At 35.6% G+C, this 25,422-nt stretch overlaps 1 protein-coding gene across 1 annotated transcript; it reads left to right on the forward strand.

The window, feature by feature from the left end:
- Positions 1-2,391: 2,391 nt before the first annotated feature.
- LOC121970019 (probable N6-adenosine-methyltransferase MT-A70-like) lies at positions 2,392-25,136 on the forward strand. Its single transcript, XM_042520405.1, has 7 exons — positions 2,392-3,632; positions 14,757-14,855; positions 16,577-16,660; positions 16,735-17,087; positions 23,499-23,715; positions 24,049-24,128; positions 24,515-25,136. Exons 1-7 carry the CDS (start codon positions 2,496-2,498, stop codon positions 24,774-24,776), a joined length of 2,232 nt encoding a protein of 743 aa, XP_042376339.1. The 5' UTR covers positions 2,392-2,495; the 3' UTR covers positions 24,777-25,136.
- Positions 25,137-25,422: the final 286 nt, after the last annotated feature.

Consider the following 25,422-nt stretch of genomic DNA (forward strand, 5'->3'; position numbering starts at 1 on the left):
TTTCTCCAAATATCCTCCTCAAATATCCCTCATTATGGAAGATATTTGAGGGGGTGATTGGAAATCACCAGACACAAGTTTGTGCCCGGTGATTTCCTTCTTGTGGGGCCCACCAAAATGGTGGGCTACCATTATTTTTTTGTTTTGTTTTTATTATTTTTTAAGTTAATTAAACCAAAAAAATAAAAAAAAATGAACGTTCGAAAAAACAAATGTCGGAAAAAAACATAAAAAAAGGAACATTGGAAAAAAAAAATGAACGTCGGGGAAAAAAGCGAACATTAATTAACGTTCATTTTTGCGAACGTTGGGCAACGTTCATTTTCCCCCTATATATATATCATTTCTTTCATCTATTTTCATCACTTCCATACTCATTGCCTACCATAAGTTTTGAGAGAAATGGATAAAAATTTTGGTCATTATTTTAGGGATTTGTTTAACTCTTCAAATATCGACGAAAATTCTAGTGAAGAAAGTTCTCGAGTTTATCCTAATTTCTTCAATCCTCAATTTCCATTTCCCACTCAACATCCACCAAATTTCCAACTTTTTCATACCCACCACCATATTATCATAATTTTCAAAGTTATCCAAATTCTTTGAGTGGTGCCATTCGAGCTCCGTTTTATACATATCCTCCAGAATATTAGCAGAGTAGTCAGTATTTCATGCAAGCCCCATCTCATGGAATTAATTCACTTCAATCACCAGAGATTCAATCAAATGAATCGAAAAGAGCTAGTGTTGATGCAATTGATAGTGATAAAGGCACACCTTATGCAACCCCTAAATTCACAATTTCCTCCATTTTTATCTGAAATAGGGTCCGACGATATTATTCTCAATCAAGCACTAAAGATGGACAACGAATCAGATAAAGACCATAACAAGTGAACTATGGACAGTAGTAGATGATAAACTCCTTGCAGCGACCTATACAATTATGAGTAAAGATTTAGTAGTTGGTAATGCCCAGAAGAATGAGTCATTTTGGAAACGAGTTGTGACATACTACAATACCAATCGAGATAGGGAAGCTAAAAATAGAATTACGGAGAAAGCAAAATCACATTGGGCTTCACTGAAAAAGATCATAAATAGATACAATAAAATCTACAATAAATGGTATAATGATCGACCAAGCGGATGACTTGACGAGGATTTAATGGTGCGGGCTCATGAAAAATACAAAAGTACTTTTAAAACTACTTTCCAATATGAGCATGTGTGGAGAATCGTGAAAGATAGTCCGATGTATGCTCCTTAATCCGCAGATCGATGGGCTACAAAGAAAGCAAGAACATCAGAATCATCAGGTGCACATAATGATTCTTCTAATCCTTACACAACTGTTGATATATATAGATGATAGAGAAATTCGATCTCGTCTGATGGGACAGAAAACACCAAAGAGGAAAGGCAAAAAAAGAGTAGGATTAATTGATGAATTGAATTAGGCTATGCAACAATCAATGACACATTTGGAAGAGTGTAATAACAATAAGAAAGTGGATCAACTCATCCAAGCACATCAACTCCTCGTAATGGACACACGAGGCATGACATATGACCAATTTCAAAATCATCTAGCGATATGTGAACAACTGAAAAAAAATTGAACATGTAGTTAATTTTTATAGTTTATTTTATTAATTATAGTTTATCATTACATGTTTTATTAATTTAATATGGTTTGTATCTCTGTATTTCAATTTTAAATTTATAAAATATTTGTATTCATATGAGGTAGTATTTTTTTAAAAATTTATATGTCTTTTATTGCATTTTTCTTAAAATTAAATGTAAGTTAATTAAATGATTGTGGATCCCATAAATACTTGGTTGGTGAGATATTTGATTGTGGAATTAGGTATATTTGAGAGTAAATATTTGATTGGTAGGGTATTTCATTGTGAGATTTTGGATATTTGAAAAATGATATGGAAGTAGGGGCTATAAATACATGAGAGAAATATCCTTAACTATGATGGATGCTCTAAGGAAGGAGGAAAAAAGGAAAAAGTGACAAAAGGTGAAATCGCTCGTCTCTAGCAACTCTCATCGCATCCGATTCTAGACCATCACGAGGAAGATAAATTACGATAACCGAATAAGTAAATAATGCTGGAGTGAGGTGTACAAAATCTAAGGATTTATGTCTTACATGTAAGGGGGAGAGGAGGTTAGTATGTTATATAAGGGGGAAAAAACAAGTGTCAGTCGGTAAAATGTGAATTAAATACGTTTTTTTTTAAGGAAGAATGAAATTTTAGTGCGTTTTTTTTATTCGAAAATTTTAAATGCGCCTTCTAGAAAATTGCTAGTAGAAGAAATATTAAGTTGAAAAAAATTAAGGTTTCTGGTGGAATAATCTTTTAGCAGATAAATAGGTTCTTTGTTAAATATTAAAATTAGGTGCTTGAGTACGAGAGAGACCCAAAGGCGGTCGTCGCGCCGCCTCGATTCGCTAATTTCGATTTTCACGGCGAGTCATGGAACCGCAAATCCATGCCGGCGATGGAGGCGACGACATCGAATCCGTCAAGGAACTGCGCCGACAAATGGAAGCCGTCATCTCCTCCCGCCGCCAGTCGCAACTCCACCTCGTCTCCTCCCTTCAGTCCATCATCCCCGACCTCGCCTCCTCCATCGACGTCTCCCTCCGTATCATCTCCGCCTTCAACTGCCGACCCTTCTCCCCTACCCCAAACCCTAGCCCTAAATCCCCTGCCGACCGCTACCAATCCCTCACGCCCCGCCGTCGCCCCCTTCCTGATGCACATCGCCTCCCCCGCACCCGCCCCAAGCCCTCACCGCCTTCCCTCGGCTACCAGCTCTCCGTCGTCCGTACAATTGTCGCAGTCTGTCTTCTGGAACTCGTCCCCTTCACTGAGATTGATTCCGCAGCATTGATCCGGCGATTGGAGAATGATCAGTCCTCGGCCACTGCTGCCGAGAAGGCTGCTCTTGCCGAACTTGGTGGGGATCTTGGGCCAATATCTGCTGTCGAAATGGCGCTCTGGAGAATTTCTGAGGAGAGTGGGGGAGTCCAGTTGGAACAGCTCACTGTAAACGGGAAGTCCATGCTGATGATTTCGGGCATAGACCGGAACAAGCTCCTCAAGGAGCTTCCCGAGAGCTCTTCTCAAGGCCAGCAGCTACCGTCACGTGTGTCATCTACTGAACCCAGCTCAAGCAGGGGGGACACTCATGGTCAGGGTCCGGCAGCGACTGGAGTTGGCAACACTCCTATCATGATGCCAAGTCCATCGCCCGATATGTGGATGCAACCTCCTGATGCTCATCTCGCTGGTATTCCCCATATGTTTCGTGGTGGCGCTCCGCCCTTGGTTGGTCCAAGCGGCGGGCCTAGAGTTATGGGGATCATGGGGATGCCAAGGATGATGGGACTTTCTCCACTCCATAGGCCCCTCATGGCACCTGGTAACTCACCTGGTGGCTCTAATTCTGCAATGCCCAAACAAAGAACAGAGGAAGATGATCTAAAGGATCTTGAGACGTTGTTAAACAAAAAGACATTCAGAGAGATGCAGATGTCAAAGACAGGAGAGGAACTTTTGGATCTGATTCACCGGCCTACAGCTAGGGAAACTGCTGTTGCTGCAAAGGTTTTACTAGCTCACCTAAAGTTATTACTTTTCTTAGGATTATTAAGGAGCCTCCATGAAGCATCAGTTTATCTGATTCGATATAGATATTAAGTATCATAGGACCCTTTTTTTACTTAATTAAAAAGTTGCAAATTTTGAAAAGAATTATATTTTCCTTCATGAAATTTCTAAAATGTAACTTTATGTTATTTTATTTTTATTTTTTATTTTCTATGAGCTTGACTTACTTTGGATGAAAATCCCAGTCTCACTGGAAATTCTTTTAGAGGTTTAGCATTCTATTATCTTGATAATCTGTATTCCTTGTTTTATTTGTTGGACTAGTCAGAGAAGAATTCCCTATGATCAAATTTAAGAGGAATATTTAACCGTTCAATAAACTAGTTAGTCATATTTTTCAGAATAATGGGAATACTAGACTTAATCTCATACCTATGTGTTTTGAGTAATAATAATGTGTAGAAGCTATATCTACATGGGTTGGTTGCAATCTCATGTGGTCAATACTATATATATATATATATGAAAAAGTTAGCCTGTACACCTATGTGGGCGCCCCTCACAAGTCGGCACCTCAATCAATTTTTTTTTTTTTATTTTCTTTAAGCTCCCGGTTGTGTCAATAAGATTTTGTCTTTAGGGTTACGGGTTGGGTTATAGTATTAAGCACAAAAAAAAAAATCAAATGGAATTTTTTTTTTTCGATGCGGAGGGTATATATATATATATATATATATATATATATATATATATATATATATATATATATATGGATGATACCCTACATGTCTTATGCTGCACACCTAAAAATTTTTTCGATTTGAATTATATATTTGTAAGAATAAGGAAAATTTAAAAAAATATACAATAGCCAAGAAAGAAGCTAAGAAAGTAGTGAGTGAAGCAAAAAATGAAACTTTTGAATGATTATATCAAAAATTGGATACAAGAGAAGCGGAAAGAGACATTTATAGAATAGCTAAAGTGAGAGAAAGGAAAACAAGAGATCTTAGCCAAATAAAATGTATTAAAGATGAATGTAATAGGGTATTAGTAAACGATGGAGAAATAAAAGAGCAGTGGAAGAGGTATTTTCATCAACTTTTTAATGAAGGCTTAGATGACCAACTTAACTTAGGTAATTTAATTAGGTCAAATGAGCATAGAAATTTTAATTTTTATCGTAGAATTTAAACTTCAGAAGTAAAACAAACTTTAAATGAGATGCACAATGGAAAAACTGTTGGACCAGATGATATTCCGATAGAGGTATGGAAGTGCTTAGGGAAACAAGGTATTGAATGACTTACAAAATTATTTAACATGATATTGAAAACGAAAAAAATGCCTGATCAATGGAGGATAAGTACTCTAGTTCCCTTATATAAGAACAAGGGAGACATACAAAATTGTGCAAACTATAGGCGTATTAAACTAATGAGTCATACTATGAAACTTTTGAAAAAAAAAGTAATAGAAAAAAGATTAAGAAAGGAGACCGTGACAAAAAATCAATTTGGGTTAATGCCTGGAAGGTCGACAATAGAAGTTATACATCTTCTTAGACAATTAATTGAAAAATATCGGGAGCAAAAACAAGATCTACACATGGTATTAATTGACTTAGAAAAAACTTATGATAGAGTCCCAAGAGAAATTATATGGAGAATTTTAGAAAAGAGAGGTGTTAGCGTAACATATATTGAACTAATTAAGGATATATATGAGGATGTAACGACCAGAGTAAAGACTTCAGACGGAGTAACTGAAGCATTTCCAATAAAGATAGGGTTACATCAAGGATCAACTCTAAGTCCTTATCTTTTTACACTAATTATGGACGAACTCACTGCGTACATTCAAGACACAGTACCGTGGTGCATGTTGTTTGCAGATGATATTATTTTGGTAGATGAGACATGTGAAGGGGTAAATGCTAAATAGAATCTTGGAAGGAAACACTAGAAGGGAAAGATTTTAAACTTAGTAGATTAAAGACAGAATATATGAAATTTAAGTTTAGCAATATTAGAAGTAATGAAATAATTGTTAACGTTGGAGAGAACGAGTTACCCGGAACCGAGAGATTTAAATATTTAGGATAATTTTTACAAAATGATGGAGGGATTGAGAGATATGTCTTACATAGAATACAAACAGGATGGGTGAAATGGAGGGGAGCGTTGAGTGTTTTATATGACCGTAAAGTACCTCTTAAACTTAAAGGTAAGTTCTATAAAATCGCAGTTAGACCTGCTAATGTTATATGGAGTTGAATGTTGGGCTATGACTCGAGGCTCATGAAAGTTGCAGAGATGAGGATGTTAAGGTGGATGTGTGGACATACGAAGATGGACAAAATAAGAAATGAGAGCATTAGAGAGAAAGTCAGAGTTGTATCTATTGAGAAAAAACTTCGAGAGACACGTTTAAGATGGTACGGACATGCACTTAGACGACCAATAAATGCTCCAGTTAGGCGATGTGAAACTATGATAAACATGCATATCAAACGAGGAAGAGAAGACAAAAAAAGACTTGGTTAGCAACAATAAAACAAGATAAAATTTATTTAAATATAGATGATGATATAATAGGAGATAGAGCTCAATGGCGTAAAATGATTCATACAGCCGACCCCACCTAGTAGGAAAAAGCTTGGTTGTTGTTGTTGTTGTAATATTATAATCCAATCCCTAAATCTTAAAGTCAAAATCTTAAATGACATACTCGTAAGCTAAAAAGAATAAAAAATTGGAAAAAACGACGAAGTGTGCAACATGGTAAAGGTGTGTGTATGTATGTAATTTGGCTAGAGTTTCTCCTTTTTGGTCATCTTTTAGGGAGATTGCTAATTTTAGATGACTGAAAAATGCCCTCGTCTCCCTTGCTTTCCTTGCCATAGATTCAAATTTTCTCCACATTTGATCTCCTCTTTTGTCCCATTTCTCCCTTCCTCTGCAATCTTCATTTTAGATACACCAACTTTTGAATCCCCATCTCTTAGTCTTTTCCTTTGCTTCTAACCTTCTATATACATACAACCAAAATAACTAGGAGATTAACAAATTATAAAATAAGAAATATACATAATTAACCAAAACTAATACCAACATTTACGAATGCTTACAAATAAGACGACTAGCAACTTGAAGAATTTCTTTCACAGGTTATTTTCCATAAGAGGAAAACCTACTAAAATAGTCAAAATAAACTCTTATGGAGTTAAGATTAGAATTTCATATATTGCATTATTCTTCTATTTGAAGAACTCGAACATGTTGAGTGGGGAGACAAGATAATCTAGATCAAATTTTATGAAACTGAGAATAGGTGCTAAGCAAATGGCAAAGAGGTGCCTTTGGATAAGGTGTCTTTTACACTTTTTTGCATCATATTAAACATCTCACAAGTTATCTACTAATATTCAAGCATCATATATGTGCAGAAGTTTCTTCCAAAGGATTAGGTACCTTTAAGTGCTTTCATGGGGAGTGCTAATTTATCAACTATGCTCTTGATCTTAGGGGTTGACTGCATCACAGAGGGAATGCTTTAAATTATTAGAGCTCAACTTGTGGGCAAATCAACAAACTAAGATAAAAGTTTGAATGGTAATTAGTTCTCTACATTGAAAATTAGACTAATGCTCAATTCAATTGGCATGTTAATAATATAGCCATTAGTACTAATCTTTCTAAGAAACGGACTACTGGAATGAATATAAAATCTCTTGGAAGAGCTTTTGGGAAAGCACTTAGGCCGAATGCAAACTGATATAGTCTCATATGTTGTACTCCTCATGTTTACTATGTGCATTTGTATGTATTTAATAAATTTAATTATTCAATGCAAATTTTCTTCTAACATTGGCATGAATCTCTCAAATATGTTGAACAAATATATTATAGAAAGTGATAGATAAATCAGAGGAGCCTTGATGCAACGGTAAGATTGTTGCTATGTGACCAAAAGGTCACGAATTCGAATTCTGGAAACAGCCTCTTGCAAAAAGCAGAGTAAGACTGCATATAATGAATCTTTCCCCGAGACGTTACATGGCGGGAGCTTCGTGCACCGGGTTGCCCTATAGATAAATCAGATGGTTGACAAGCTTTTGGCCTATAGACAACATTGAAAGTTATTACTTTCATATTCATCATAAGGTGGTCACAATTGGACTGAATGAATAGTCGTTCTGTTATCCTCACTTGGTTGATACTTAAAGATAAAAGTGTATCCTTGATAGAATTTAATCACTTAGCATGTTTAAAACTTCTTCAATGATGAAACTAAGTGTTACATGCTCAGAGTCATAGTTGGAAAATGGATTGTTCTGATATTGATTGGTCAAAATAGCATGTAGTCGGTCTAAGTTTGTTTCTTTGATTTCATATCTGAATCATGAGATTAAGTAAGGAAAACAACATAAAATTAATGAAAACTAGTGTAAAGCAATGTGTAATTGATGGAATTGGACGAGATTTGAGGAATTAGTTGTTTTAGTGCAAAGGTTTACCCAATCTAAAACTAGGAAAGTGAAACGAATCTTCTAATATATGCAATGATGGAGGAATGGAGGTGGAGGTTCCCTGGATTATCAATAGCAGAAGAGGTGCAGGATATAGAAAATGACTAGATCTTGGTAGATCATGTTGGCGGGGGGGGGGGGGGGGGGGGGGGAATTGTTTAAAAAAAATACTCCTCCTTCTTTTGATTTGATTAGTAGCACAAGAAAAATAACAATAATAAAACTGAACTAAACAACTTAAAATAAAGACGTAAGAAGACCAGAAATTAACTTGGTTACAACCTACATGGTTGTTAATCCAAGGCAGTGAAAGACACTAGAAAATCTCCTTCATTGTAGGCGGAGAAGCCTCTTACAGACGTGACAGCTCAAGAAATAGATTAGGAAAGAGTACAAGAGTTGTAGTTCAAGTTGTTCTTTATTTCTTAATTCTAGGGGTTTTTTTATAGTTCTTGGAAAATCTTATCCATAGGTGGAAGACGCCTTCAAAAGAGTTTAAGGCACCTTTAAGTGGATAAAGTTTTATCTATAACTGAACGGAAACAAATGATTACTTGAGGATAGTACTGTTCACTGAAGGTGCCTTCAAGCCTTTGAAGGCGCCTTTGTACTGTTCACTGAAGGCGCCTTCCAAGCCTTTGAACGCGCCTTCGGTACTGTTCATGGAAGGTGCCTTCCAAGCCTTTGAAGGTACATTCGACAGTATTCATCCGAAAATGGTTAACTTCCCTTGTTGACCATTGTTTTGCTCCGCTCGCTTGGGTGATGCTCCGATCGTCCGGAATTGAGCTTAATCAAACCCAACTCCGGCCTTCTTCTTGAGTAGTCTTCCTCTTCGGCTTCTCGTCCCTTGGATCGCCTTGCACGTCCTTTTCGTCCGCCGGTGTACTCTTCCGAAGCATCTCGTCATTCGGATGCACCGAGCCCGTCGATTTCCTTCTTGTGTCATCCTTCTCGCTAGTTGCGTCTTTCGCTCGACTTCTTATGTTTCTAAGCTCCTGCACACTTTTAGACAAGGATCAAACACAGCAGGACCTAACTGAACTTGGTTGACCACAACAAAACTACCCTGGGGTACATACAATCTTTCATTTTTAATGTGTATCAACCTTCAAGTTAGGGTTAAAAATGTAATAACATAACTAAAGTAGATAACAAATTGCTTGCAAAATAAGTAAAAATTTTAAATAAAAAAAAAATCCTAACTCCCCCTGAACTTGTATCTATTTTTCCTCCTTTGATCACATACAAAAAAGGGAAAAATACAATAAAGTATTAAACAAATATTTTTAAGGGTACAGTACAAACATTACTAGTAGGTTAATATTTTTCAGAAATATTTTTCAAATATATTTTATTTTTTATAATTAAGCTTTCATTTTGACATAAATAATATAAAAATTACTTTTCTATATCAAAAAATATTGAAAATATTTGTCGAATCTAAACAGAATAAGTTATATTAATAGAAAATTTTACACGAAAAAATACTTTGTATTTGAAAAGAAATAAATTATTTCAGTACAGAAACTAATTTTTGAAAATAAATCTTTAAAATTATTTTTCCAACTCTTAAAATTCTATTATTTTTTCTAGACGTATGAGACACATTTTTTAACGGCAAAAAAATAAACTATTTTCTTGAATTTTTAATATTAACAATTATCTTTTCGAAAAATAATTTGTAATAAATCAGAAATTATTCGAAAAAATTTGAAAATATTTTTTAGGATAGAGAATATTATGCTTTATCAAAAAAATAAAATTTTCACAATTTAAATATGAAAAGTAAATTTAAATTTCAAATTATAATTCTTGTTAATAATTTTATAAAAAATAATTCAATGGCTAACAATATTTGGAAAAATTTCTGTTTGTAGATTAAATCATCAGATATTATAGAAAAAATTTTCAACTCGAAATACGAATAGAAAATCTTAAAAAAATATTTTTCTAATTGAGACAATTTCTATCCTAATAATTTAAAAAATTGGAGTTTAATCTTAAAAAGATTTTGGAACCCAATATAGGTTCCTGCCTACTGGATTTACTAAAAATTTGGAAGGTACATAATTTTCAGGAATTTTCTTAATTTGTCCCTGGTGATTTCTAATATATCAGTTGATTCTACCATAATTTTTAAATTTTGGTTTTTTAAAATTGTTTGAACATGCATGGTCATTTTTTAACTTTTCTATTTGTGTTTTCAATTTTTCATTTTCTATTTTTAGATTATCAAATATATCTAAGGGACATGACTTTGCTAAGTTTAATTTTAACCTAGCATTATCTTTTTCTAATTGTACTATGTTCTTTGAAAGCATTTTAATAAATTGGAAAGACTGTTTGGGAGAAAGTGCACGTACCTCACTTACCTCGTGTTCTTATGCTCTCTCTTCATCACAACTTTTTTTTGAAGATTCTCTCCCTTCGTCGATGCTCATCTCTGAGGAACTTTCGGTGCCCCTCTGGTGATCTACCATTAGGACAAGTCCGACGTAAGCTTCGATCTCGGACTCGGAGGATGACGTTTCATCCATATGGCTTACAAGATCTTGTGCTTCGATTTTGTTGGTCTATTGCTCTTGTCTTTCTCTTTCTTCTTTAATTTATGGCAGTCGTCCTTGATGTGTCATTTTTCTTGGCAGTTGTAGTATCAAACCTTCCTTTTGCTTCGAAAGTGCTTTTTCGCCAACAACTTATTAAATATATTAGATTTAATGAACTCACTAAATTTTCTTACTAATAATGCTACTTCATCTTCGTCGATTGATTCTTAGGAGTCTGGATCTGGTTCGCCTTTCTGGTTGGCTTCTAGAGCTATGTTGTGGTCTATCTTTTCTTCTTGGTTTCATAAGCCTACACATCTTGATTCGTGAAGTTCAAAAGTGGAAAACAGGTTTTCTAATGAACAAACTTCGAGGTTTTTAGATATATAAAACGAGTCGACTATAGATGTCTACTCGGGGTGTCCTAGGAAATGAATTTGAAACGTACCTTAATGAATCTCGGGGTGATGAGTTCTTTGATCCTTTGAGTGTAGATGTGTGACTGTTTCATCTTCTTCCATCCGGAGGTTGTCAGTTGGTTCCGTAGCAGATCTCGTCTCGCAAGTTTTGCTTCGGACATTCTTTCATGTAGGTCCAGAAACTTCTCCCAAGTTCCTTTTTGATTTGTAATCTTTGATCCGATTAATTTCCTAGGGTGGAAGTACGCTTAGCAAGTGGAACTTGGCTCGTCTGTTCGCTACGAAGTCGGCTTGATCTTTTTTGGTCCACTGGTACTTTTCTTTTTTGTCTCCTTGTTTGTCTTTGGGGGCAACAAAATTATATTTAATAATTAAGAGTAATTTAAAGTTTATTTTGAAAAATACCTCCATGGGTTTTTTCTATGTCGCAAAATCCCCCTCAAACTTTGGCTCGGTCCGACTATCGTCTTGGTGCTTCAGTCGGCGGTTAGTCCTTTTGTGGCATTCTGATACCACTTGTTGGTGCAGCGGAACCGACGAACGGGGGGTGAATTGCCTTAAAAAAAATACCCCTTCGCATTTTTTTTATTTGATTAGTAACACAAGAAAAACAACAATAATAAAACTGAACTAAATAACTTAAAATAAAGACGTAAGAAGACCAGAAATTAACTTGGTTACAACCTACATGGTTGTTAATCCAAGGCAGTGAAAGACACTAGAAAATCTCCTTCATTGCAGGCGGAGAGGCCTTTTACAGATTTTAACAGCTCAAGAAATAGACTAGGAAAGAGTACAAGAGTTGTAGTTCAAGTTGTTCTTTATTTTCTAGCTCCAAGGGTCTTTTTATAGCTCTTGAAAATTCCTATCCGTGGGTGAAAGGTGCCTTCAAAAGGGTTCAAGGCGCCTTCAAGTGGATCAAGTTTTATCCACAACTCAACAGAAACAAACGGTTACTTGAGACTGTTATTGTTCACTGAAGGCGCCTTCGTACGTCTTCGTACTGTTTATGGAAGGCACCTTCCAAGTCTTTGAAGGCGCCTTTGGTATTGTTCATGGAAGCCGCCTTCCAAGCCTTTGAAGACGCCTTTGGTACTGTTCATGGAAGGCTCCTTCAAAGGCTTGGAAGGCGCCTTCGACACTATTCATCCGAAAATGGTTAACTTCTCTTGTTAACCATTTTTGTCCGCTCGCTTGGGTGATGCTCCGGCTGATGCTCCGGCTGTCCGGAATTGAGTTCATCCGAATCCAATTTCGGCCTTCTCCTCGAGCAGCCTTCCTCCCCGGCTTCTCGTCCCTCGGACCCCGCGCATATCTTTCTCGTCCACCAGTGTACTCTTCCGCCGCATCTCGTCCTTCGGATGTACCGAGTCATTGACTCCCTTCTCGTGCCATCTTTCTCGCTTGCTGCGTCTTTCGCTCGACTTCTTATGTTCCTAAACTCCTACACACTTAGATATAAGGATCAAACACAACAGGACCTAACTTAATTTGGTTGATCACATCAAAACTACCCCAGGGTACTTACAGATCATGCGGAAATTTCCAATAGAGCGAAGAACATGCTCTTGGATTCTTTAGTTGGCAAATTGTGTGAAGAGAGAGAATAGGATTTAAAGAGCTAGGTTTCATTAGTAATTTGCAATTAAATAATAAAAAAATAATCTTGTTTACCTTAAATATTAGCTTATCACAATTACACAGGTAATTGAATTAAATTTTAGAATAACAAGTTACAAAAATGTAAGAAGCACCACAATTAATTTTATATTTTTAATATCAAAATGAGTGTCATACATTATGTGGGAGCATTGATACTAGTACCCTTTGTCTGAGATTAATTTATAGGAAATGATATGTCTCAGGTTCTTCGACTTTAGCTTCATTCATTGCTACTAATTATATTGTTGCTGCTTTGGTTGGTGTAACTTTCCCCCATACTCAATAAATAAAATGGAGAGAATATATCATGAAGGTAGTGTGAATTGGCACTTCATCTCTTTTCTTTTTAGTGATTCATCACCTCACAGATAGAATTTGGCTGAGACAAACTTGTCTTGTTCAGTATCACTAAATTGTATGGCTACTAGTTGTCTTACATTTATTTGTGCTGACGTTTTGTTAATATCAGATATCAATCTACATTTGAAACCATGTCAAGGACTAATGAAATGTGTTCCAATTGGGTATCATGTGCTTTGTTATATCAAGATGTCATCAAAGACGACAATCAAGAACTTCTTATAAAGGATTTTAGGACTTTATTCATAACCCTTGTGAAGGTACATAACCCTTAGCAAGATGCTTAAGGCATGACTAACTAACCATTCATTTCTTCATCTTTTGTTTTAAAAGTAGTCTTCCATTCCTGACCAATTTTTATCCTGAATTTGACAATACCCACTACGGAAGTTAATTTTGGACTGTTCGGCTCACACTATCAAGTTGACCATATCACCAAGTCTAGGTATAGGAAACATCTACTTGATGTGAACTTGTTGAAGGCATGATTGTTGAACACATTCACATCCTACATCTCTCCTTTAGTTAATGTCGGATTTAAAAACATGTAGTCAAGCTTGCCATCAAGTCTATGTATAGGAAATGTATACAGTTATCCTGCTGACTCAACTGTGAACAGATTCTCATCCTAGATCTCTCCCCATAGAGTTGATGTTGAATTTTAAACCATTCACCCAATTTTCATCTCCCACCAACTATACATGCTATAATTGAAATTTCATTATTTAGAGGGTTCTTGGAAGTGATTTAACAATTGTTCGTGGTTGTAGACTATTGAAAGAGTGTTGCTTCTCAATTTTTTTTCCTAAGGAGTTCCATAAAGTTTTACTAAGCCAGTACATCAACATTCCTAAAAAACAACACTTTTTCTTTTATTGTGTTGATAATAACTTTATTTTTGAAGAAAGAGCATAATCACATATAATATAAACAAAACTCTCATTTGGTTTTCTATGCTTCTGCTTGTTATCTTAATTTCTGTTAAACAATGGAGTTGGTATATCCACCTCTATTGGTATCCAGCTAATGGAATGTGTTATATTTATGAGGATTTTCATTGCTTAGTTGATATGTACATTGATATTTGATAAAATAGTTACACTCACTCTAATTTTTATGAATAACCAAGGGCATTGTGCTTCATGGATTCGGTAGACATATCTTTTTTACCAAGTTAAAAAGGTCCCTAAAGATAATTTACCTCCAAACAGGACTCTTGTCCAAAGACCTGTGCCAAGACCCCTGAAATTTTTTTCCAGCAATACCATTGTATTTTTAATGACAAGATGTTTTCAGAAAAACATTGGTGTACACACTTGAAAAATTTTGAAAAAGAAGTCACAAGGACCCTGATAAGCAGTCAGAAAAATGGCAATCTATATGGTCTTTTGCATTTTCCTTTTGCTAATAAACTGACAAAACATTATAATCTCTAGATTCAAGCATTTTGACAAAAGGAAATGGTAAGTGACTTGGTAATTTTTATTTTTTTAAAAAATGCATTACTTGTGTGTCTTGAGTATGATGAATATTTTGTGTTAACATGTTTGCTGGTTGTCCTTGTATACTCCAAGTCTTATATCTTGAATTCATTTCTCAGTTTAAGACAAAAGGTGGATCACAACTCAAGGAATACTGTTCTAATTTAACTAAAGAAGACTGCAGGCACCAGTCTGGTTCTTTTATTGCCTGTGATAAGGTTAGTGGTGGTCTATGTTTTATGTTTCGATAACTCAATTTGCTAATCCTTGACTCTCGCTGTCACTAAAATTCTGTTTCTATTGAATTTTGAAAGCTACTTTTACTCAAATGTCTGAAGTTGTATATCTACTTATTTCTTGTTGATCCATGAACTGTCTTTGGTGTATGCTCAATCATGAACAAACTATGGTATATAATGGTTTCAATGTGCAGATGTGCAATCAGAGGCTAGTTCAAGAGTTTGTCCAGCTACTCAGTTATACCTCCATCTAAGGTAGTGCCTTGTGAGTTCAGTGAGCAACTCATTTATCTGTCCAGGATAGAGATTGATGAATCATTTTCTCTCTGGAAAGTTTAATTTGGATGATTGAATGGTTACTTGAAGCAATCTATGCCACAAGCTGTTAAGAATAGATGATGCCTCCACCAAAGACAAGAAGACTTTCATCTCTTAACCGAGTCCATGATAGTCAGGTGCCATCAAATATATGTTGTCTAGAGATTCAGCATCAAGGGTCATGCATTTCACCCACAAATGAGGTGAAAGTTGTGAATACCAGGATGCTCTGTCACTAATTAATGAGATATGTAATAGAGTTATGCTCATGTGATAGTTTGATAGAACCAACATGGTGATCATCTTATTTTCTATGATCGAAAGGTTTTGTTGTGTTGGAAAGTTGATGGATTTGCTTATGATGCCCACCTATATATATGGCTTCTTGAATAGTGTAGTGCAAGACACTCGTATAATGATGGTCACATAACAAAGACAAGTTCGAGTTTTTCTTAACTCTTGGATATTAAATACAATTCGTTTATTTCAAACTGTTCAATAGAGTGCATGGAATTGATATTGTCAACAGATGGTCAAGAACGTCAAGTCAATGATCTGCTTCCTCGACCTTCATTACTGGTGGACTGCCTTCGTGCAAAAATTTGGTGATGGGGAGATCTTCCAACTACTATATTAAAATTATGTCAACTTATGAAAAAGCCCTGCACTAGAAGATGATGGATTAGATACAATCTTCACTTTCGAAGAGTTATGTTGTGGTGGCACATAAACAACAAGATGGGAAAGATTGTTCTGTTGTCTGTTCTCCAAGTTTTTTGAGGGTTCACATGACAGGAGGCCACATATGGGTAACACCTAGTACACCTGAGGAGATCAAGAAATGACTAAAAACACTGAACAAATACCAATGCTATATCCATATCATATATCTCAATGCTGGATGATTGAATGGGTAAAAGAATCATCATATGACAAGTTTGTTATTTATTGCGACAAAGATGCCATCTTTATATTAATTATCAAGTTTCTATTATCCCTGCTAATGACAGCAGTGGACCCTCAAGGATTGTTACCACAATGATGGTTATGAGTTATGACATACTGGAAGATGCTCATGACAGTGTTGATGATGCTCTCCATGGCAATTATCTTCTTCTCATAAAGCGTCTTTCATTTCTCATCATTGTGGGCTTGGTGAAGAGTCAAATAATGAGGGAAAGTAGGAGATGCTAGGTAGCCAAGTAAATTTAGGGGAGGGGTAGAAAGTAATTTTCTTCTTAGTTTTGAGAAGAAAGTTGGGTGTTTTGATCTCCCTTTCTTGATATTTGATACTTGCACTATTTATCTATCCCTTCTTTTTGGTTCCTTTTTGAGATTCTTGTTTTTAACCCCCTGAAGGTTTTCATTTTTTTTATAAACAGGTTCATTTCCGACGTATTATTGCTCCCCATACTGATATGAATTTAGGTGATTGCTCTTTTCTGGATACCTGCCGTCATACAAAGGTTACCTTTTGTTTTTGTTTTTCACTGTTTTCACTGTTTTTCTTCTCAATTTATATTGTTTATTTTCATGGCAGACTTGCAAATATGTTCATTATGAACTTGACCAAACTCCAGATGCTCCGATTATAATGGGATCTGCCAATCTTGCACCTCCAAAGGAACTAAAGCCCCAAAGGGCTGAATACTGTTCAGAAGTTGAGCTTGGTGAACCCCAGTGGATAAACTGTGATATTCGTTCATTTAGAGTGGACATTTTGGGGAAATTTGGAGTTATTATGGCTGACCCTCCCTGGGATATTCATATGGAATTACCATATGGTACAATGGCTGATGATGAAATGAGAAATCTAAATGTACCTGCATTGCAAACTGATGGTTTAATTTTCCTATGGGTTACTGGGCGTGCAATGGAACTTGGGCGTGAGTGGTGAGTTATTATTATTGCCTTCTTTTGAATGAATCTGCTGGTGCTTGGATAGTTGATGATCATGACTTTGATGACTTGTAGAATTGTTTAATGATTCCAAACATAACTGAAGTTAATGTATTTATGTTGTGTACTTAGATATCATTTTTGATTGTGACAAGATGTACATATATATGGAACTTGAATGTATATATATATATATATATATATATATATATATATATATATATATGTCTTTCCTAGAAAAATTATGTCTATTTGGATATTATGTTTATGAAAATCTCCATATCCCCTGACTTGAACAGAAATTTTAATATGTTCAATAAAGTCTGGAATAGTCATATTAAAATTAAGACAAAAATACGTGATTCCTAGATTACTATTCATATCTACTTCTATAAGTCCAATAACTGTTTTGTCATTATTAGAGAACCTTGAGTCATATAGTACTAAAAATACTTTAGCTCCTATGCTTTTTCTAGTAAGTCCTCTTAGGCCAAACACAATAAGTCCTAGGTGAATATAATTATGTTTTCTTTGTAGGAGTGCTCTAGCTGATTCTTCATTTATAAGAGTAAATCTTTCTTCTCCTCCATCTGGTAAGTGTACTGGTTGAGTTCTATGATGTCTATAAAGTGAAGTAGAAAAGGATAACAATCCTTGATGATATAAGCGTTTTGGGTTTAATGTATTTAATTGTTCATTAGAGAAGGTGTCTAAGTTTGTTTTGGTCTATATCTATGAGTTTTTCTAACTGATAGGTAGCCTGAGTACTTGTAGATTTTTTAGATATCATAGAGAGATTCTTAGGAGGTCTTAGTGTATGTGATGCTCTAGAAAAACTTTCAACTTGTGTTTTTGTTTGTAGAGCCATTAGAAGGTGAATCTTGTATTTTTAGAAACTTATAAGTGGTAGGTGGGTGTTTCGTAATAGTTTTTCCTAGGGAAAGTTTACCAAGATCTTTATTTATATTATTTATTTTGTTTGCTTTAGATCTTGTGTCTGGGTATTTTTATGTATGTGGTTTTCCAAAGTGAGGATTTGGTTTTCTAAGACTGTAAGTCTATAATGTAGAAAAGTAAGTAGTGCTAGAATTGTGTTGTTCTGTTGTACTAGAATTTGATCTCCTTGGCTAACTAAGGCAGAATTGCTATAGCCAATGCCTTTGGATTTTGCAAAATGTTGGGAATAATCTAAGGCTGCTTCGTAGTGAGAATTGGAAAATTGTAGCTTGTTCATAAAAGGTCTGAATAGGGTCTTAAGGCTCTGATACCAAACTTTTTTTTTTTTTACTTGGTCTTCTAGGTCTTCTAGTGAGCCTCACCTGCAAAAGAGCTACAAGAAAAGCAAATGCCCCGGCTATGTAAGATGATGACTACTCAATGACCTTCTTGAGCCAGCACAGGTCTTATTTTGGTTTACTTATTCTTTTACAGTTATTGTTCACCTTTGAGTTAATCAGATAAGGACTGAAGAAGATCTAGAAGAGAAGTAATATTTTATTTAGCCAGATATTTTACACGCACATACAAAAGCATTTCGGAAGGAAACTATTTTATAGACTTGCAAGCAGAAAATTACATATTGAAACAGAAAGATTACATACGGAAATAAGCATATCTTACATACTTACAGAAAGAAAGGAGGGACGTTCAGAGAGAGCTTGAGAATAAGGAGTGTGAGGAGGTAAAGAGAGAGGGGGAAAGAGGGTTGTTGGTGGATGCCCTTGGAGGTAGAAAAGAAGGACCTTTTATAGGCGAGAAGAGAGATGACTTCGGGAGGAAGGAAGCACTATGAGACAGGTGGAAAGTAAGGTTTGCTTGGGGATAAAGGAAGGTATCTAGAAAAGTGAGATAGGTGGAAAGTAAAGTTTGCTTGAGGATGAAGGAAGGCATCTAGTAACGTGAGACAGGTGGAAAGTAGTAATGTCTTAGTGGCGGCACTGTTTTTTATAGTAGTCTTAGCTGTCAATCATATTATCAATGTTATCTTCTCCTGTTGAGTCCATCCATGGTGCTTGTGAACTGGAGGCTTGGATTGGTGCTATGCATCTGGCTAAGGCAGCTCGTTATGCTCTTGTTGAAAGGGTGGAGCTTGCTAACCTCTTGTTACTCATTCTTTCTGTCTTCTTCTGGTAGTATTGAAACAGAGTAGTATGCTTAGTAGTGAAGTGAAAAGGAAAGAACCTGGTACCCATATCCTTTGGCCAATAAATTTTTTCGGTAAACGATTCTCCAGATAAGTATCTGGATCTTCAAGTCGGTCCCAACCCCAATGCGTCCCTTGGACTGAAGCTCTCCAGTGTTTAAGTTGGTCAGAGGAGGGAGGAGCTTCCCAATCACAGTCTAGGTTGGTAGGATAGTCTTCTAGCTCGGCTTGGTAGCCTCCAACTTCATTGACGTCAATTTTAACTAGATGTCGGGCTGGCTCTATTTTGAGGTCCAACCATTTTGGAGGAGTACTATCAATTGTGCATACCACAAACGTTTCTTCTTCTTTCAAAGTAGTAGAAATAACAGTACCAAGTTTCTTTAGGAAAACTTTTACTAAATCTGGGTCATGAACCCATAATTTATGTAGGAGTCCATAGTCAAGAAGAGTAAAAGGGGTAATTTGTCTCCCTTTGTAAGCTGTAGTGATGTAGGCTTCATAATCCATATTAGCTCTTTTGAAAGCATAGAGAAGCTGGCATTCACAGCTGTATTTATCGGATTCCAGACAAGGTGGTCCTTTCTTTTGACATTTAAGTTTTGGGCTGAATTCAGCTTCATATACAATGGTCATTCCTTTAAGAGGTGTTTTGTGAAAAGCTTTTAAGGCTTCACATAATTCGATAAAAGTTTGTAAAGTAAATTTTTCAGCCAAACTGCGAACATAAGTATGAATGTCTTTAGGAATAGTATTCGGTAATCCTGCCAGGCGCATCTCAGATGCTCTTTGTAAAGATGTAGTCTTATTTTGTTCCTTAAGTTGGGCTAAAGTTAAGTACTCTGGTCTGATAGGAGTAGTGTTATGTTCTGTTGATGAAGTCTCTGCCAGGCTGTTGTCAGGAGTATATGGTACAATTTGAGCATAAGTGAAAGTATTTGTATCAGGGCTAGTAGCCTGTATTGGTATTATTTATGTTGTACAATTTGATCATAAGTGAAAGTATTTGTATCAGGGCTAGTAGACTGTATTGGTATCATTTGCAGAGTTGTACTAATAAAGAAATGTGGTCTTAGATGGGCTCTGGCTGCTATAAAAGCCTCTTCAAGCGAATAGAAGCCTTTAAAGTATGGATGTTCTAAGTTTTGAATGGCTAAGTTGGTTTCTTCCCATGTAGAGTATACCCCTACCCCTGCCTGAGGTCCTGAAAAGACCACGTAGCGAGAAAATTTCTTTCTTGCTGGTTTTTGGATAGTAGTAAGGAAATAGTTGGAAAGAGCATTAATCATAATAATTTTATGTCTAGAGCTCCCTGGAAGTGTAGGGATATGTCAAATATTGTCAATAAGACAATTTTGGATGTGATCAAGTCTATCTCTGTCAGCAAATCGAAAATGATCTTCTGGTTTTGTGAATAACTGTAAATCCTGAGTACCAAAATGCATGGTTTTGGTGGAGAAAGTACGAACTTTCCTTGGTCTGTCCATCCTGTAGGCTCAAAAAGTAAAAAGTTAATGCAGCAGTCGTGATAATGTATCTGCTAAGGAATTATTAACCCCTTTTATATGTTCCCATTATATCTTAAGTCCCTTGTTAATTATGGTATTTGTAAATTTTAACCAACGCTTTGTACTGAGGCCTTTTCTGACTGTTTTAGTTTAATTATGGCTTCACAGTTCTAATAAGAATTTCTGGTTTGTTATAAATAAATAATCTAAAAGCTTCTAAGCAATAAATAACAGCTAAGATTTCATAATCTAAGGATGTCAAGTGTCCTTTTTCATGGTATTTTCCATATGCATATCGGCATAAGGCTTCTGTTAATTTAGGTTCATATTTGGATGTTTTGTGATATAAGATACCGCCCCAACCAGTCTTACAGTCATTTGTTTCAATAATTAAATAATTTGAGTCAAGAGGTAAAGTTAAGTTAGGAATAGTTTTGACCAATTGTTTAATTTGTTGGACTAAAGCAATATTTTGTTGGTTGAAATGTTTTTGTCCTGTCAAAGATGTCTTATTGTATAAAGGTCCACTAATTTTTTCTATATTTTTAGGTAGGGTCTTACATAATTTAGAAGACCTAGAAATATTCTTAATGTCTTAATATCTTCCATTTTGTCTGGAAAGGCCAGAATTTTAGCTGAAATATGAGGTTGTAAGGTGATTTGCCCTTGGCCTATCTCGGCTCCTAAAAATTAAACATGTGTAATTGCTAGTTTCATTTTCTTTTGTGAAATAATCAAACCATGTTTTTCAAAGAGATTAAAGATTGTATATAAATGGGCATAGTGTTCTTGTTTAGTTTTGGAAAAGACTAAAATATCATCTATGTAAACACAGATGAAGTGAGAAACATTTCTAAAAATATCATCCATTTTTCGTTGAAAGATTTGAGGAGCTACTTTAAGACCAAAAGGCATAACAAGCCATTCAAAGTGGCCTTCTGGGTAGAAAAAACTGTCTATTCTATAGAGTCTAGGTGCATCCTTACTTGTCAGAAACCTAATTTCATGTCAAACTTTGAATACCATTTAGAATGTTGTATTTTATTCAAAAGTTGGTCTTTATCAGGTATTTTGTAGCCATCCTCCTGACAGTTATCATTTAGCCTTTTGTAGTTAAATACTATTCGGGATTGACCTCTTTTTTGTTCATCTCCTTTATTTACTATAAAAGCTGGGCTCCTATGTCGAGAGGTAGATCTCTGAATGACTCCTAAGTGTAGTAATTGTTGGATATGTGTTTTGCATTCTTTAGTTTCCCAATTTGTGTATTTCAAATCTTGGGCCTTAATAGTGAGATCAGGGTTAATAATTGCTAATTTACAATAGATTTTATCTCTCTCCCAGTATTTGGTTGGATTGTCGCCAATTATTTTTAGTTTTTCTAGGCGGGAGATGAGAGAGTCTATATCTGGTTGATGAGTATTGATAGTCTGAAGCAATTGTTCGGGGAGGAGTAGATCAGTAGGAATATCCCAAAAAGAAAGATCATTTAGTGGGCTTGTCCAGCCAAATAAGTCTAGTTTTCTTGATATTCAGAAAAAGCAAGTTCACAAGATGACAAGAGAGGGGTCTGTTTACATGTTCCTGTGACCTTACACTGGCAAGGAGTGTTAATAGACTAGGTTCTAATTTCTGCTGAAGCTGTTATAGATTGAACTACTGAGGGATAGTCTGAAACAATAGGTGCTACAATTGGGATGGTGAAAAATAGAGCATAATCTTTATTATATATATATATATATATATAACCGTTGGCATTATGGTTGAGCATTTTGCTGTTCATCATAGTTTCTATAATCTGTCCGTTACCATTTGACTTTCAAGTTGAAATACCTAAAACTTTGTATTACAGAATATGTTGTTCGACATCGTCTATTAGTTGATGATAGTACTCACTGTAATGAAGTCTTGTTAGCTAAGGATGGACACCACCACGGACTGAATTACATTGAATTAGCCACTTGTTCTCGGTATAATTTCATTCCTCTTATGGACCAGTGTGGAGCACTAGATTTCAAATTCCTCCAACAATTTTCAGCATACATGGTTCACACCTCTTGGAACTTGGGCTGAACTGTGATACTAGCCTGCTATCAAAAATTAACTTGCTACTTGAATTTGAGCCACAACAACCTTCTCTTGTAGGGTTTATATTGAGTGGTCAAACCAATTACTTGAATTATGGAAGGAACCACAAATAGAGTATTTCATTATCACAATTTTTTTTGGGGATTCCTACCTTTATTGTAAGGTAACTAGTCAATTTTCAAACCAGTAGCACAAAATAAGGTATATGTTAGAACGAACTCAATTTTGGGTTAAACCCACTTTCCCCTCGAAATTTTAAACTTGAGTCAAACTAATTTAGCATGTCTTTTAGAAGCTTTGGAACATTCATTACCATTATGCTTCTTACAATTGAGTTTGATTTCACTCATGGTTTCTTGTGAATTTGTTGTTAATACTTTACCCAACAGATAATTGTAATTAGGTATTAGTAGTTCTGGAATGTGATGGTTCTCTCAGATTGGAAAAAGTTTTAATTCTTTATTAAATTGAATCAATTTGCATGATTTTTTCTCTTTGGGTTCCAGAAATATCCTTTGCTAAAACTTCATAAAGATTATGAGTTTGGTTCAGGTATCCTTTTTTGGATTACAATTATAGCTAGATATACAATCTTGTTTTAGAAACTTATATGATGATGATTGGAGGATCTTAAGTTAGCTGATCTCAATTAAATATTTTTACCAGCCTAGAGCTTTGGGGATATGAGCGTGTTGAAGAAATCATATGGGTGAAAACTAATCAGCTTCAGCGGATCATAAGAACTGGAAGAACAGGGCACTGGCTCAATCATAGTAAAGAACATTGCCTTGTTGGAATAAAGGGAAATCCTGAGGTCAACAGGAATATTGACACTGATGTAGTTGTTGCTGAAGTTCGGGAAACAAGTAGGAAGCCTGATGAGGTACCAAATTTTGTACTTTTGCATCCATTACCTATCACAAACCACATAAAATATGATTATAGATACATTCTTTTCCGTCTCTTTTTAATCCCTGTGCAAGTTTTTTCTCATGCATCAGGATTTGATTATATAAGATCTCTTTTCCCTTCCCCTATATTTTTTATTCTTATTAGAGCATTGTGGAAATACGAAATAATTATTTGGTAAACTGTTGTCTTGAATTAATATACTTTTATATTGATTACATGGTATGTTTTTGATGTACACTCATTTTTTTCTTTGGCCATATTCTGATTGGAAGATTCAAATTTCTAATGCATTTTTGAAATGCAGATGTATCCTATGCTGGAGAGAATAAGCCCAAGGACAAGAAAGTTGGAACTCTTTGCTCGTATGCACAATACACATGCAGGGTATTTTCTTCTATTCTAAATTAGGTTTACTTGGTTTAACGCTCTTTATGCATGATACACATGTGGAGTATTCATTTTAATTCTAAAATTATGCTGATTTTCTGACTAGTCTAGTAAATGGGTTGGGTGGTTTTTGTTTTCAGTGATATCTACCAAAATGTTTTTACGCATACCAGCTAGTCAATCACCCTTTTCCTCATGATCCCTTAAAATGTGCTAAGTTGGATTTGGCAACACTGATCTTGTTCCCCTACATTTTTTGTTGTTGTATTTTTACAATTGTGTTATTCAGGCATCTTATCATACCCTTGTATTTACTCTTATTCTATCTTATGTTTGTTTCTGGAATCTACCATTTTCTGTAATGACTGCTTTCCTACAATCAGGTGGCTATCACTAGGAAATCAACTCAATGGGGTGCGACTCGTGGATGAAGGCCTTCGGGCAAGATTCAAGGCTGCTTATCCAGATGTGGAGGTACAACCATTATCACCTATTAGAGCTTCTGCTGCAGATACAGAGTCAAATGTCTCTCAAATAAGGGCACCTTCTGCGGGGGCTGAACAATATGGCAAAACATCTCCAACTCCTCCAGGTTATGCTTCTGTAGTGAAACCTGTGGTCTTAAATGCCGAAGCTGCAGCATGAGGATGATGCTCTCCAGTGAGCATAATATAAATCTCAAGCATAATGGCTGTTCTTCAGCACCTTCTCTGGCCTTATGAATCATCTACTCTGAGATAAGATTGAAATCTTTAGCATATCTTTATCAGCCAACTGAGAGGTGCACCAGAGGCCTGAGGTTCCAATCCCTATGTATAATTCGGTTCCCTATTTTAGATGGATAGACATGTAGTACTGCATTTGAATACATCATTTTCAATCTCATTAATGTTTAGAAATTGTCGTATGGAACGTACAACGTGCATTCTGCTGGTTTGGTGACATGAGGTTTGTTTTGTTGAAACTTAAACAATAGTTGGAATGACCGACTGTGAACTCAACATACTTAGTTGTAGTTGCCAACCATGAATGTGTCTCCAGCTACATTTGAAAATCTACCCCAACATCCTCATTAGGACATAAATACTGAATTGTGCACGACTGATCTGCAATAATTTGGCAGTCAACATCCTAATTTGGTTGACAGTCATTTTGGAGGGACAAATACAACGGATGGTCTGTAAGTCGACCAAATGCATGCATTGGTCCTCAGGTAAAAATGGTAAGTTCCATGACATTTGTTTATACTTCTGATCGTTTCAACGTTTCTCAATCATAGAGATGACAATGT

The sequence above is a fragment of the Zingiber officinale genome, chromosome 4A, assembly GCF_018446385.1.
Source record: "Zingiber officinale cultivar Zhangliang chromosome 4A, Zo_v1.1, whole genome shotgun sequence".
NCBI lineage: Eukaryota > Viridiplantae > Streptophyta > Magnoliopsida > Zingiberales > Zingiberaceae > Zingiber > Zingiber officinale.